At 49.6% G+C, this 16130-nt stretch overlaps 1 protein-coding gene across 1 annotated transcript; it reads left to right on the forward strand.

The window, feature by feature from the left end:
* The first annotated feature begins 5780 nt into the window (after nucleotides 1-5780).
* GUCA1B (guanylate cyclase activator 1B) lies at nucleotides 5781-15854 on the forward strand. Its single transcript, XM_047101746.1, has 4 exons — nucleotides 5781-5987; nucleotides 13198-13347; nucleotides 14860-14980; nucleotides 15727-15854. The coding sequence occupies exons 1-4, from the start codon at nucleotides 5781-5783 to the stop codon at nucleotides 15852-15854; spliced, it is 606 nt and encodes a 201-aa protein (XP_046957702.1).
* The last annotated feature ends 276 nt before the right edge of the window (nucleotides 15855-16130 follow it).

Consider the following 16130-nt stretch of genomic DNA (forward strand, 5'->3'; position numbering starts at 1 on the left):
GCCCAGAACCTAATTTCCAAAGGCTAGGAGGTACTCAGAAGTCCACATATATGTTTTTTTAATTTTTTAAATGTTTATTCATTTGTTTTTGAGAGAGAGCATTGAGTATGAGCGAGGGAGGGACAGAGAGAGACCCAGAATCCATAACAGGCTCCAGGCTCCGAGCTGTCTGCACAGAGCCCGAGGCGGGGCTTGAACCTACAATCTGTGAGGTCGTGACCTGAGCCAAAGTCGGATGCTTAACTGACTGAGCCACCCAAGTGCCCCATTAACTTCTTTTTTTTAAGTTTATTTTGAGAGAGAGGGAGAGAAAAAGAATCCCAAGCAGGCTCCACACTGTCAGCACAGAGCCCAGTACAGGGCTCGAACTCATGAACTGAGCTCATGACCTGCACCGAAATCAGGGGTCAGCCACTTAACCACCTGAGCCACCTAGACATCCGTCAGATGTCCCTGTATTCGGTGCAGATACTCAGACCTAAAATCCAGATTTACCTCCCCTTGCACTTGAGCAGAATATACTCATTTCCCCTAAAGCTTAGAAGTAAAGAGATTGACTAGGGGGAAAAATCTCTAAGGAATAAAAGACATGACTGTGTATGAATAAAGACAAGAAGCATAATACACAGTGCAATCCCTTAGAGCCTCAGGGCTGACACTGGGCCTGAGTGTCCGAGGGGGAACAGGAGAGTTGAGGCTTCAGAAACGCATGGAGGCCCAGTCCCACAGGGTCACAAGAACAACTGGCACAGAGACAGTTTACATTAAGGCTTTGGGCCGAGGCTCAGCAGACTGGTTCCTTGCTCTCAAACATTTCTCTTCTCCTAGAGCCAGGCTTATGGCTGACCACCTGTGATCCCCAGGGTTCTCTATGCAAATCCCTGCTCAATTCCTAACCCTGCCCTCCTTAAATCCCCGCTATTATTACTCACTTCCGGTTATCATTTCTCCATATGGCTCCTAATCCTCTTTTAAATGATATATTTATACCTCAGTAGCTCAGCAATAATTAAGGGCAGGTCATGGGCAACTGACCCACGTGAAAAGCCAATTGATTTTTAGATTCCTTGGCCAGGAGCTACATCGAGTTCCATTTCATTCATACAGTTTCTTAACTTGAGCACGGGTGCCGTGCTTTAGTCACTCCTCGGTGTTGCTTAAGTATCAGTAGATGTGAAGAGACAGGGATGATGACACCTCCTCCACACCAAGCCAGTTAGGGTGCTGGTGGCACAGAGCCACAGCAGCTGCTGGGCGCATGTTGTCTTCCGGTGTGAGGAGATGGAGAAAAGGTTGGAAATCGCTGGGCTGGGAGATCTTCAAGCCCCATTCCATTGCCATTTCACACCAACAGGGATCTGCTGGCCCAGGCACTCTCAAAGGAACCAAAGGATTGTCCTGTAAAATTAAGCTCTGATGGCTCTCATTCATTCAGCCCTGACTGTGTGCTGAGCTTTGCTCAGTTACTCAATAAGTATTTGAGTTCCTTGTATGTGCCAAGCACTGTTCTGGACCCTGGGAATTCATTGTGTATGGTGAAGTCCTCTCCTCAAGGACATTGGACTCTGGTGAAGACACAATAAATGGGGGGTGGGGGGGGTGGGGGCGGGAAAGAATAAGATTTAGTTAAGTTCTGTGAATAAAATAAGATAGTGTCAGAATTACTTGAATGGCTACCTGAGGTGGGGTTGGGACATTTCCGAGGAGAGGAGAGTGGTCCAGAAGACAGCCATGTGAAGCCACGGGGGAAGAGCAGCGGGAAGGTCAATGGCACAGCCCCGTGTGTGTGTCTGGGGACCAGGACAGAGGAACATGAAGGCCAATCAGGCAAGGACTAGATCACATACTGCATCGTGGCTGCGGGAAGGAGTACAGATTTAATTCTGAGTGTGACTGGGAAGCCACAGGAAGGTTTGGAGCAGGAGAGTGACCGATCTGGTTTAGGCTTTAGAACATACTACTGTCCAGGGGGCAGAAGCACCAGGTAGGACCTGCTGCCGGGGACCAGGTGTGAGGACATGGCCTAGACAAGAAATGCAGTAACGGAGGCGATGAGAAGTGGCGGGATTCAGAATATGGTTTCGAGATACAGCTGACGGAATGGCCTACTAGTAGATTGAAATGAGATCTAAGAGAAAGAAGATTGAAGAATGGGTCTTAGTTTTGGGGCTAAGCAACTTGGGTAAATGGTAATGCTATTGCTGAGGTGGAAAAGCGTTGGGGAGGAATCTAGGGAGGGAATCAGGAGTTTGATTTTGGCCTTGCCATGTTTGCGATCTGAGTAGAGATGTCTCTTCGGCAGCTAGGTTCATAAATCAGAGTTCTGGGGAGAGGTCCAGGCTGCAGGTACAAATTTGGACGCGATCAGCCTGCAAATGGTATGTAATGTCGTGATGAGTGAACTCCCCTGGGGAGGGCATAGGTGGGGAGGTGAGAAGAGAACTTCCAGAACAAGCCTGGAAGCCCCAAGCACAAAGAGATTTGTTCAACAGGAGGAGGTGCTAGCAAAGGAGATGAGTAGTCAGTGAGATTGGAGTGAACTCAGAGGAGTGTGGTTTCTTGAAACCTAGAGTGTTTGAGGAAAGAACTCGTTGATTGAACTGGGATGAATCTGTTGACAGACTGAGTGAAAAAAAGCAGGTCTTTGGTGACCACTTCTCCATGGAATGACAAGGATGAGCATCCCACTGGAGTAAGTTGGAGAGAGAATAAGAAGAAGACATGGGGCACCTAGGTGGCTCAGTCGGTTGAGCGTCCCACTTCATTCGGGTCATGATCTCGCGGTTTGTGAGTTCAAGCCCCGCGTCAGGCTTGTACTGTCAGCCTGTCAGTGCAGAGTCTGCTTTGGATCCTCTGTCCCCCTCTCTCGGCCTCTCTCTGCATGTGCTCTCCCCCCCCCAAAAAAAATACTTTAAAAAAATGTTTAATTTATTTCAAAATAAGGAAGGAAGGGGAAAAATAAAAAGGGGAGAAGAGAGGGAGGGAGGAAGTAAGGAAGGAATGGAGGAAGAGAGGTGGGGAAGAAGGAAGGAAGGAAGGGGGGTAAGGAAGGAAAGAAGGAAAGGGAGGGAGGAAGGAAGGAGGGAAGGAAGGAAAGAAGAGAGTACAGTCCAGACTGGATTATATTCATCTTTATACCAATGGGTGACAAAATATTTTTAATATTTATTTACTGAATATTTATTTTATGACTCGTGAAGGCAAAAGCATATGAAAGTCCCATAATGGGACCCCGAATGTGGAGTCAAGGAAGGAGTTTTGTGTTTTGTTTTGTTTTGTTTTGTTTTGTTTAAAAAAGGTGATATTAAGGCCGTCCTCAGGCAGGAATGATCCATTAGAGAAGGATAAACTGAGGATGGAGAAGAGAAAGGGAATAACTGGGAGTGAAGTGCTTGGATAGGCAGAGAGAGGAGACCTAGCCGACGAGCTTACAGGTGGAGAAGGAAAGGGCCACTGCTTCCATCAACCCAGGAAGAAGGTCAAGTGCGTGGGCACAGGTGCGGAGAAATCTCCTGGGAAGATGAAGTGGTCGTCTGATGCATCTGTTTCTCTGTGAAGCAAAGCTTGTAACAAGGTCATCAGCTGAACGCGAGAGTGAGTGAGGTCTGAGGGCGGGCGGCTTGTGGAAAAGTCATCTCAGGAGGGGGAGAATGACATCAGCGGGGACTAGCATGTACTACCGTCACCTCCTGGGTGCAGGTGAGCTGTTAGCGAACGGTTAGTGGCTTTAGCCAAGGTTGGGTTTTGCCAACCAAGTACTTAGAGGGAGAGAGGAGCACAAAGGTCAAGGTCATGGCAAGGAAATGGCAAGAGCCCTGGGCCATGGGTGAGGATAAGGAGGAAAGCGAGGATACGAACAGGGTGACAGATGTTAAAAAACAAAGAGATCAGCAAGTTGCAAGTCTCCGGCTGGTGCGTTGTTGGGTGAAGGTGTTAGAGCTAGAGGGAGGCCACGGTGATGTTTGAATGTTTCGGAGGTGGTTCAGAAATGCATGACTGCGAGGCCTATGGTAGCGGTGCCCCGACGTCAGCGTGCATTGGAAGCACGTGGAGGGCTTGTCCAAACACAGATCGCTAGGCCCATGTGCAGGGTTCTTGGTTCAGTAGGGGAGAGGGGACCTGAGAATTGGCATTTCTAACAAGCTCCCAGTTGCTGCAGCTGCTGCTGGCCCAAGGGCCGCAGTGAACGGGAGGCCGAGGTGGGGTGGAAGAAGAGCTCAGGGACCTTTGAGGCCAGAGCGTGGGATGGATCCACTATCCACCTGGATGTCACGTCACCAAGCTGGTGCTCTGAGACAAAGCAGTGAAGTCACCAGTGAGGGCAAGTGGGTAGAGTCACCCGTGGCTTTAAAGAGCCTGGCATTTTTGAGGGAGAAAAGAGGAAAAAGTGGAGGCAACAGTTAGGAGCAGGGAGGCGATGAGCCATACTCTCCTGACCCCAAAGGATGTGGCAGAAAGATCCATGAGTGCTTGGAAAGATGACAGGAAGTGGGGCTCCTACTTCATGAATGGCAGTGAGGCGCTGGGCGGCTCAGTCCCTTAAGCATCCGACATCAGCTCAGGTCAAGATCTTGCAGTTTGTGGGTTCCAGCCCCACGTCGGGCTCTGGGCTGACAGCTTGGAACCTGCTTCAGATTTTGTGTCTCCCTCTCTCTCTTCCCCTCCCCTGCTTGTGCTTTGTCTCTCTCTCTCTCTCTCTCTCTCTCTCTCTCTCTCTGTCTCAAAAATAAAAACCTGAAAAAAAATGTTTTTAAAGGAATGGCAAAAACTTAGAAGAACTTCAAGAGATTAGGGATGAATGGAGGCGGGGGGCAGGGGGGTACGTGCGCAAGGGAGTCAGGCCTGGGGGTGTACAGAACAATTCGGGAGTGACTGGTCAACGGGAGACAGGCAGTGTCGCCCCTGAGATTACAAGACCCCCCGGAACAACTCCTAAAATCTAGAAAAGTGCATTCGATTTTCTGGTTTCTGGAAGGTATCATTTTAATATTACATTAAAATAAGCACGAATATATAATTGATTCAGAAACAAATTCGCAAACATAAAAGTAAGAGCCTTCAGAGATCTTTTAAGCCGCGCTCACAGATCCTTCTCACATATTTACACTTAGGAGAGAAAGTAGGGAACGCCTTGTTTCTAGGTCTTGGGTGAAGGGTGTTGGAAGGAAGCATTTGTACTTTAAGTTGGAAAATGGAAAACTTGAAGACTCAGGGGTGTCTGGCCCTGAGCTCGGGGACGGAACTGCCCACCTGGAGGCCTTCACATCATAGAATCTGCTGCTTCTCACTGGCCCATGTGAGTGAGGCCCAGATCACCAGCGGGCTCTATCTTACGGGCTAGGAGTTGGTCTCGCTCCCCCTCTGGACTTCAGAGTCTCCTGTGTCTCCAAGATGGGCCTCTCTGGAACAGCACGGTGCCCAACTAATGGAACAGGGAGCATGTGTGAGATGGTAGGGTGTCCGTTTCCTGCCCTTCTCCCCCCTTCAGAATCTGCCAGGGTGGCATAGTCACGGGGTTGACAAGAGTGAAGGGAGGGGTGAGGCTGGGGGAGCTTAGCTGACTGGGGGTCAGACCTTCCAGGGGAATCTTCTAATGATCTTAGGGCGCTTAGCTGGCCCGGCCCCGCCCCCTGCCGCCTGCCCCTGCGCTGCCCAGTGGCCAGGAGATGATGAAGAGGCCGGCCAGGCAGAGGAAAGGGAGGAAGAGGGCCCCGGCCTAAGGCATCAATCGGCAGAAGCCCAGGAGGAGGCACAGACCCCCGACATCCCTCCAGGCCGGGATGGGGCAGCAGTTCAGCTGGGAGGAGGCGGAGGCGGCCGGCGAGATGGACGTGGCCGAGCTCCAGGAGTGGTACAAGAAGTTCGTGGTGGAGTGCCCCAGCGGCTCTCTCTTCATGCACGAGTTTAAGCGCTTCTTCAAGGTCACAGGCAACGAGGAGGCCACCCAGTACGTAGAGGGCATGTTCCGAGCCTTCGACAAGAATGGGGTAAGACACTGAAGGGGGTGCGGGGACCAGCTTGTTTCCCACTGAGCTGAAGGAGCATCACCAGTGGGAGGGAGCGGCCCGTCCCCAGTCCCCCTGCTCTGCTCTCCATTTCCTGCTCACGTTTTCTGTCTCTCTTTCCCCAAACTCTTCTCTCTTCCCATCATTTGGTCCCTTCCCATCTTTCCTTCTCTCCTCTCCATCTCATCTTCTCTCTGTCTCTCTGCTCTTCCTGCCTCCCTCTGTCCACCTGCTGAGAGGAGGTGGGCTGGGCAGAAGGGCACATAGTCCAGTCCTCAATTGGTGTATTTTTGGCCAAGGCTCTACAGCCCAAGGACCTGGTCTCCCACACCCACCAGAGCCCCTGTCACTCTAAAGATAAGGAGCTAAAGAGCTGTCCCAAAAGGATGAGCTCTCTTGGTATAGACTGTGATCTCCCCTTCGTTGGGGTCCTTGGAATTGAGACTGGTCAGGTCTTCCCTTCCAGCATGCTGGGAGGGCCTCCTGCACTGACCGGGCAGTTGAACGGATCATGTAAAAGTCCCTTACAACTCTCCAAGCCATGGAAGATTCCATGAGATCATTCCACCACAGGATTTCTTTAAGCCTTCCAGTGGCACCTGCAGCTGAGAAGATACTGCATTTTGTCAATCCACCCCTGGAAATAGAATTCAGAAATGGAAACCCCTTCGTTATTTAAGGCTTTCAGTCCAGGGCCTCCACGACCCTTCAAATCATTCGATTTGCCTCAAGTACCTACTTCAGCTCCCCCCACCGAGTTGAGGGGGGGTGGTTGTTGGACCTAGATAATTAATCTGGGGAAAGCCTCTGTACTTTTCCATGCGTGGAGAGCTTCACTTTCTAGGCTGAATCACTGGGAAAGCCTGTTCGTGTCTGACCTTGTCCGGGTACCAGTTAGCATGCATCTGTAGGGGGATGTAGGGTGGGGTAGCGTCAGGGCAACAGAAACCTCCTTAGAGATGAAACCTATGGACTCCCTCGTGGGGCACAGAGTACATTCAGACTTCTCCAAGCTTCTCTTCTGCCCCCTCTCCTCTGAGCCTTCTGCAGCCTATTTAATGATCCAAATGAAATGAAGAGAAAACTGGGACAAGAGGAAGTGAGCTGATTTGCCCAAGGTCATATACTCAAGGGTCCTGACTCCCAGTCGAGTGTGCCTGCTTAGAAGGCAGTTTGTTTTGTTTTGTTTTGTTTCGTTTTTAAGAGAGAAAATGGTTTTAAAACAAACCAGATCACACACGACAAGATTTGCTATCATAAATGTATCAATCTTCCCCACATTCACCTAAAAATTCAGTAGGATAGCAACTCAAGATCCAAAAGGGATTGTCAAGGGACACCTGGGTGGCTCCGTCAGTTAAGCGTCCAACTCTTGGTTTCAGCTCAGGTCATGATCTCGGTTCGTGAGTTTGAGCCCCGCATGGGACACTACACTGGTAGCATGGAGCCTGCTTGGGGTTCTCCCTCTCTCACTGCCCCTCTCCTGCTTGTGTGTGTATGTGCCCTCCCTCTCTCTCTAAATAAAGAAACTTAAATGGGGAGGGGGGATTGCCAAGCCTGTGGGCCTGGTACAGCTGTACTCCTTATACCTTATCTCTTTTACAAATTATATTCATTGTTATTTTCCTTTCTTTAGAACTTTTATTTTTGATGGTATTTCAAATGTATACCAAGTTGAAGAATAGCATAAGTAACTCCTATGTACAATTTGTCCAATTGTACATTTTGCCTCATTTGCTTGATCATTCTGTGTGTGTGCGTGTCTGTCTTTCTTTAGAGAAAGTTGGAGACATCACATCCTTTTACCCCTAAGTATTTCAGTGTGTTCTTTCTAAGAACAAGGACGTGCTCTTAAATAACCTAATACAAAGATGAGAATCAGGAAATTCAATATTGACCCAATTCTATTAGCTAATCCATATTCAAGTTTTGTCAATTTGACATGTGATATGTTCTCTATATTGCTTGCTTGCTTGTTTTTCTTATTTGGAGCGGGGGTGGGGGGGGGTGGGGGCGGGGTGGGATCTGATCACGCATTGCATTTACTTGTCCTGTCTCTAGTCTTTAATTCAGAACCTTCAATGCTTAGCTTTTGCCTTATTTGACCCTGACATTTTTGAAGATTGCAGGCCAGTTAATTTGGTAGAACATCCCACAATTTGGGTTTGTTCAGTGTGGCTTTGTGATTAGACTCAGGTTTTCCATTTCTGGCAGAAATGCCCCAGGAGTGATCTCATGTCCTTCTCAGTGCCCCCTGTCGGGGGCACATGATGTTGGTTTGTCCCATTACAGGGGTTGGTTACATGATGTCTGCCAGGTTTCTCCCCCGGAAAGTTACCATTTTTCCTTTGTAATTAACAAGCATCTTATAGGGAGCTACTTTGAGAGAAGTCAATATCCTGTCGCTCCTCTGATTTTCATCTGCTAGCTTTGGCATCCATCGATAGTTTTCGCATTCTACCATCCCTTCTCCATTTATTAACTGGAATTCTGTTGAGGAAAAGCTTTCCAGAGGTGTGGTAAGTTCCTCTGTCAGGGACTGAGCCTTTTTCTTTCTTTTCCCGCTTAGTTTCTGTCTCCAAACCCACACCCGTCTCCACTCCCCACATTGGCACCATCTCTATGTTAGTGAGTCGATTTCTGGGCAACTGGTCTGAGCTTTTGGAGACAAATAAAATCAAGAGTTCATAGATACAGCTCACATGTCCAAATCTGAGGTGACAGCACGGCGCTGGGTGGTTCAGTGGGTGAAGCGTCCAACTTCGGCTCGGGTCATGATCTCACGGTTCGTGGGCTCGAGCCCCGCGTCGGGCTCTGTGCTGACAGCTCACAGCTTGGATCCTGCTTCCGATTCTGTGTCTCCCTCTCTGTCTCCCCCTCCTCCACTCATGCTCCCTCTTTCAAAAATGAATAAACATTAAAAAAAAATTTTAACCTAGGATGATAGAAATGGGAGTTTGGTGGAGGCAAAGAGGCCAGAGCGCCTCATCCCTGCTACGCCTCTCCCTTGCCACACTCTTCTCTCCAGTGGTTGCCCTGCGATGCACTGGGATGGAAGCAAAGGGAAGGTGAAATCAAATGTCATTTGGGATCCTTATGTAACATGCGCTAAGGCTGGGGCTGGTGCACAAATGCAGCCAATTCAGGGAGAAATGGGGCAGGTAATCCCACAGAGCAGATCACACGCCTGTCACTTCTGCTCCTACTCTTGAGTGGACAGAGGCATTTCCATCATCTTCCCATTGCTCTGTGGGTAATTGAAGCTGACAAGGGCCCGGCACAGAGCGTGAGATGAGTCCCAGCTGGGAGCTTCCCAGGACTCGTCCTGGGGTCGGAGCAACTTTACAGCTGAGGTCACTCCTCGGGAAGGGCTACCTCTAGTGTGCCTCATGGGAGGCAAGGGCTCGTTGTGGTAACCGTGTCATGTTGAGGGAGGATGCTGTCAGGACAGAATGTTCTAGACGAAGAATGTGGGAGAATCTATAGAGCTGGAGAGGAAGGATTTATCAGTGGTTTTTGGTTTTTTGTTTTTTTTCTCTGTGGTGCTAGATACAAGGCTCTTTTTTTTTTTATTTAAAAAAAAATTTTTTTAATCTTTATTTATTTTTGAGAGAGAGACAGAGTGTGAGCAGGGGAGGAGCAGAGAGAAAGAGGGAGACACAGAATCCAAAGTAGGCTCCAGGCCCTGAGCTGTCGGCAGAGAGCCCGATGCGGGGCTCAAACTCACGGACCGCAAGATCATGATCTGAGCCGAAGTTGGACGCTCAACCGACTGAGCCACCCAGGCGCCCCAAGGCTCATTTTTTTTAGACAGTCATATACCTTGAGAGGAGTAAGAAAGTTCTCAACTTGAACTAGAAAAGACATGTAGCTTGAAAGGCTCTGCCATTTCCAGAGTGGGCTTCCCTTGAGCAACTTATTTAACTTCTCTGAGTCTCAGTTTCCTCATCCATAAAGTGGGTATAACAAACCTGAGAGAAATGGTGTGTGTGAAATAGACGGTTCCTACCAGCCATTTTGCTTTCTTTCTTTTTTATTTATAACCCTTTTTTAAAGTTTATTTATTTATTTTGAGAGAGAGAGAGAGAGAGAGAACAAGTTGGGGAGGGGCAAAGACAGAGGGAGAGAGAGAATCCCAAGCAGGCTTCTCACTGTCAGCGCAGAGCCCAATGCAGGACTCGAACTCACAAACCGTGAGATCATGACCCGAGCCAAAGTTGGACACTTAACTGACTGAGCCCCCCAGACACCCCTACCAGTCATTTTGCATACATTTTCCTACTCTTATTAAAAAAAAAAACATAAGGTTAATTTTTAGCAAACTTAATAAGTAACAATTACTGATGAAAATAATCTTTTAAAGAACAACCAATCATCACGGCGTATACCTTAAACTTACACAACGTTCTTTAAAAGGCTATTCGGCAATTATATCTCAATAAAGCTTACGGGGGAGGGGCGGTTGTTGGAAACAAGGCGGATAACCTTCAATGAGTGAGTAGAATAAACGGGGGGCTATTCATGCAGTGGAGGACCACTCAGCAATAGCAGGGAAGGGAGTGCTGCTGATACACTCAACAGCTTGGATGACTCCCCAGGGCTTTGCACTGAGCACAACAAGCCCACCTTAAAGGGCTACATACTGTGTGATTCCATTTGTATACCATTCTTCAAGTGGATACGCTATAGTGATGGAGATCAGATTAATGGCTGCCGAGAGAGAGATGGTCTGGTCGGAGGAAGGATGTAACTCTTAAGTGGTAACAGAGAGCGTCCTTGTATTGATATTTGATACTACTCATAGCTTCATGTGTGACAAAATCTCATAGAATGATAGACTGACACAAACAGCGGATTAAACACTAGTGAAAAAAGAGAAAAGAACAGCCATTGCTAAGAACCTACCCTAAAGAAACTACCAGAGATATAGGAAATATATATATATACACACAATATATATATATATTATAAATATATATATACACACACAATATATATATATATTGTAAATATATATATACACACTATATATATATATTGTAAATATATATATATACACATATATATATACACACACACAAAGATGTTCATTGTGTAACATAAAATATTTAAACCAGGTTCATTCAGCACAAGGGACTGCTTAAGGGGAGTACCCCTCAAAAAAATAAAAGGTATGATTTCAATTAATTGTAAAGACCAGGAAATAACATAGGTACAGTCTGACCTCGATTAGGTAAATACATGGTGGGGGTGTGGAAGACCAGAAGTAACCGCATAAAAGACGTTGAAATAGACACTTTGGGGGGCACCTGGGTGGCTCAGTCGGTTGAGCATCTGACTTCGGCTCAGGTCGTGATCTCACGGTTTATGAGTTCGAGCCCCATGTCGGGCTGTGTGCTGATAGCTCAGAGCCTGGAGCCTGCTTGGGATTCAGTGTCTCCCTCTCTCTCTGCCCCTCCCCCATACTCTCTCTCTCTCTCTCTCTCTCTCTCAAAATAAACATTAAAAAATAACTTAAAAAATAATAATGGCCAACATGATATATATATATATGTATATATATATATATATACATATATATATATATATATCATGTTATATATGATATATATATATATGTATATATATATATATATACATATATATATATCATGTTATATATATAGTTATATACATAGTTCTATATATATATATGACATGACACTTTGGGCTCGTTTTGTTTTCTTCTTGGTTTTTCCTTAGGCTTTCTAATTTGCCTCATGTTCTGCTGTGTTCTGTGGTTTACTTGTTGCTCACCCAAGCACCCCTTGATCTGGGGGTGGGGCCGCCTGAGTGGCATGACCCAGTAGGACAGAGGTGCTCTGGGCCAGCGATGTCATTTCTGATGACAAAGTCCTGTGAGCGACAGCCACTCCTGGGAGAGTGATGACTCAGCCTCTGGCTTTGGAGAGCTGAGGTCCCCACCCTCAGAAGACGGGAGGAAGGGGCGCCTGGGTGGCTCAGTCGGTTGAGCATCCAACTTCGGCTCAGGTCATGATCTCGCAGTCCGTGGGTTCGAGTCCCACGTCGGGCTCTGTGCTGACAGCTCAGAGCCTGGAGCCTGTTTCAGATTCTGTGTCTCCCTCTTTCTCTGACCCTCCCCTGTTCATGCTCTGTCTCTCTCTGTCTCAAAAATAAATAAATGTTAAAAAAAATTAAAAAAAAAAAAGAAGACGGGAGGGAGCACCCATAAGCGGGAACACCCTTGTGAAGCTCACCCTGACCAGCCCACTGCGGACACCATCACCGCAAGCCTCTCCCCTCACACTCGACTGGTGTAGAAGGGCAAGAAGCAGGTGTGCCCCCTGCCTCTTGTTGACTGCTTTTCGAGTAATTGTTGCCACATTTGTGTTAGAAGGAGTTTCAGTGACCTGGTCAGAGTCGCCACAGAAGCAGACTGTGCCCGTCTCCTACCTCTGGGGGGTTAGCACCTGAGCTCTGTCTCCCGCCCTCCTTCCTGGGTGGGGACAGGGGTGCCTGTCCTTCAGGGAAGGTAATGTCCACACGGGGCTGGAGCCATCGCCTGTCTGCCTCACCTCGGGCTCGGAAGGTGTAAAAGGATAAAGGACATTTTTACCATGAGCACTGCTTTCTCATCTTCCAGAGGTGCCTTAGTCCCAGATTGAAATTAAGTCAATCACGTATTCGTTGATTCATAAATACTTTTGAGACCCTGACTCTGCACATAAGTGGCGCCATGCTAAGCACAAAGGGGAGACAAAGGCAACGTAAGCCCCTCTTTTCTCCAGGAGCATATGTAGAATACAGCTCGAGAATGAGACAGACTTACGAAACGGCCAAGTGGCGATGCCAGAATAAGGCCCAAACTGTGCGGATTAAAGTGTAAGTGCTGTGAATGTTAGAAGAGGGAGCAAGAGAGACAGACCACTGTAGCTGAGGTGGTCAGAGAAGGAGGGCTTCCTGAAAGAGGGGACCCTTGAGCTGGGCCTTGAAGGACGGGTAGAGTTGAGTGATCACAGACTGGGAAAGGATGCCGGGGTGGAGAACAGCACCAGCGAGGCCGTAGAAGCCACGTGGATGGCTAGAGGCAAAGCCTTGGATTTGTAGGCACGGACGGACGGCCCAGCATCGGGCCCTAGCCTGAGCTCTGGGGAAGGCGGGAGGGACCTCACAGCTCCCACTCCCACTGCAGGACAACACCATCGACTTTTTGGAGTATGTGGCCGCCCTGAACCTCGTGCTGAGGGGCACCCTGGAACACAAGCTGAAGTGGACCTTCAAGATCTATGACAAGGACCGCAACGGCTGCATCGACCGCCTGGAGCTGCTCGACATTGTGGAGGTCGGCATCCGCCCGTGGGGCCTGGGCGCGTGAACACTGCTGGGCTCTGAGGCCCGGCCCTTCAAGTGGGGGCCCCCGGGGCTGGGGTGGGGGAAGGAGCACGGGGATCATTCGGAGGGTGCTTTCTGACAAAGGTCAGAATTAAGCTAGAAATCCACTACAAAAAGATACCTTAAAAAAATCCCCATCTGTTTGGAAATAAGGCGGTACACTCCTAACTCCTCCATAAATGAAAGACGTTACATCACATGCATATACGCACCAAGTGCACGGAGCCGGATTATAATGCTCACGTAACATAATCGGCTGTGGAGTGCGGCCGACGCTGGACTTGTAGAGCATTTTAGCGCCTTAAAAGGTAGATGTCAGAAAATTAAGAGGCTGGAAATCGCTGATGTTAGAAGTCATCTCAAGAAATTAGAAAAAAGAAGAGTAAATTAATGAGAGGCAATTAAGAGGTGAGAGGCATGAGGCATGAGAGGTGCCAATGAGAGGCACCTGGGTGGCTCGGTCGGTTAAGTGTCTCTGACTTCGGCTCAGGTCATGATCTCACAGCTCATGAGTTCGAGCCCCGGGTCGGGCTCTGTGCTGACAGCTCAGGGCCTGGAGCCTGCTCTGGAGTCTGTGTCTCCCTCTCGGCCCCTCCCCGACTCATGCTCTCTCTCTCTCTCTCTCTCAAAGTAAATAAACATTACAAAAAGTTAAAAAAAAAAAAAAAAGCAATGAGAGTAGAAGAACCTACTATAGCACAGACTGACCCCTGACCTGTGTCACCCTGTTACCGCCCTAGAACTGCACTCCCAGGGGGCGGTTGTCTGCCCATTTCACAGATAAAGAAGTCGCCTCGGGGCAGTTCTGTGGTTTGCCCAAGTTCATCCATCCCAGGAGGCACTGCGGCTGGCCCTAGCCCCGGGGCTCTCAGACCCCGGTCAGTGGGACCCACATTGTGCCAGGCACTGCACTGGGCAGTGAGGGCCTAGGGATTGACAAGACAGGCCTCTGTCCACGGAGCTCCCCATCAAGGAACTGAGGAAAACCCTCACATTTGTCTGTCTCTTCCCCACTTCACTTCACCAACGCCGCCTCATGGGGAGAGGAAACAGGGCAAGGCAGAAACCTGTCCTTGCCCTCGTCCAAACGCCGGTATCCCCCCTCGTCCTGTTTTACACACACGTCCATAAGTATCCTCTTTTCCCCTCTGGGTCTCCATCTCCTCCTGGGCAAAGTGGACTTGGGAACATCACAGTGCTGGGTCCATCCCTCATTGAGAGTCTTGGGTTTCACTTTGACAGTCACAGGGCATCAGGGTGAGGTGACCTATGAGGCCCGACACTCCTTAGCTGGAACTAGGCCAGTGGGACCCTGAGAGAGCAGCCCGAGGACAGGTGGATTTTTATTTGGGTCTGGGGCCTGTGGTCCTACAGTGCACAGGCTGGGGGGCAGCGCCGGGGACGCAGGGCTGAGGGCCTGGCAGAGGGAGGGAGGGAGGGAGCTGGCGGTTTTCTCTCGCAGGCGATCTACAAGCTGAAGAAAGCCTGCAGGGTGGAGGAGGAGGCCGAGCAGCAAGGACAGCTGCTCACACCCGAGGAGGTGGTGGACAGGATCTTCCTTCTGGTGGATGAGAACGGAGATGGTAAGGGGGCAGGGCTGCCCACGCCACAGCACCCCCACTTTCCGGCCCTGCGACCTTGGACAAGGCCCGCCACCTCCCAGCCACTGTTATCCTCATCTGTGAGCCGGGTGCAGAGAGGAGGATGCAAAATAACAGGGGCGTCACTGGCACATGATGCGATGTTCACCAGAGTGATTTAAGCCCCGGCCGGAGTTACTGATGCCCGCCTGGCAAGCACAACAAGAGAATAGGAGCTTTGGACTCAGGCAAACCATTTAAACTCCTAGCATGGCCTCAGTTTTCTCATCTGGAAAATAGGGATAAAAACGCTCCAGAGGAATAAATAGGGTAAATGTATTTGAGAGATGGGCATAGGATAGCTCCCCACCCCCTGCCCCCCAAGCCTATTTAGGCCTCCTCCCTGCAGCTGGATGCACCAGCCCCAAGGCTGTGGAGGGAGGGAGCTGGCTGGGGACACACCCGGAAGAGCCCTCAGGACCATTTTGAAGGCACCGTGGGCAAAAGGAAAGCTTAAATTCCTTTGCAAAGCAAGCCCCTTAAAGAGACCCTTGAAGCCTCCGGGAGACTCCTGGAGAATTGGAGAGTTGACAAGCCCCGAGCTTGGGCCCTGGGACTGCAGGCCCGTTTGTGTACGAGGCTTAGGTTTGTGCAAGAGGACGCGCCCTGGGAGGGAAGGCCTCTCCTCTCGCCCCCGACCCCATTTCTTCCACTCTCCCGCATGACCATCTCTCCTACCCCTTGCCCAGGCCAGCTGTCTCTGAATGAGTTCATTGAAGGTGCCCGTCGTGACAAGTGGGTGATGAAGATGCTCCAGATGGACATGAACCCTGGTGGCTGGATCTCTCAGCAGAGGCGGAAAAGCGCCATGTTCTGAGGGGTCTGGGGCCTTCAGGAGCCCACAGGCCCCTCCAAGACTCCGGGTTCACCAGGTTTCCAGAATAGTGGGAGGGGCCCTGGCTCAGCCTGTGTATGCTCCCTCTTATCTGCCCCCCCCCCATGAAAGGGGTTGGGACCAAGCAGGGGGTAGGGGCCGTTGGGCTGAAGTGGCCAATGGGAGACGGTCCACTGGGAGGATGTACTGGGGTGGTGAAGGGAACTGGTTTCCTCTGTCTCCCTTCAACTGCTTCTGGAACAAGTATGTGTTGGCGGC

Source organism: Lynx rufus, unplaced genomic scaffold, assembly GCF_022079265.1.
Source record: "Lynx rufus isolate CCGP_SWC_20201006 ecotype Redwood Valley unplaced genomic scaffold, mLynRuf1.p SCAF_6, whole genome shotgun sequence".
Classification (NCBI taxonomy): Eukaryota; Metazoa; Chordata; class Mammalia; order Carnivora; family Felidae; genus Lynx; species Lynx rufus.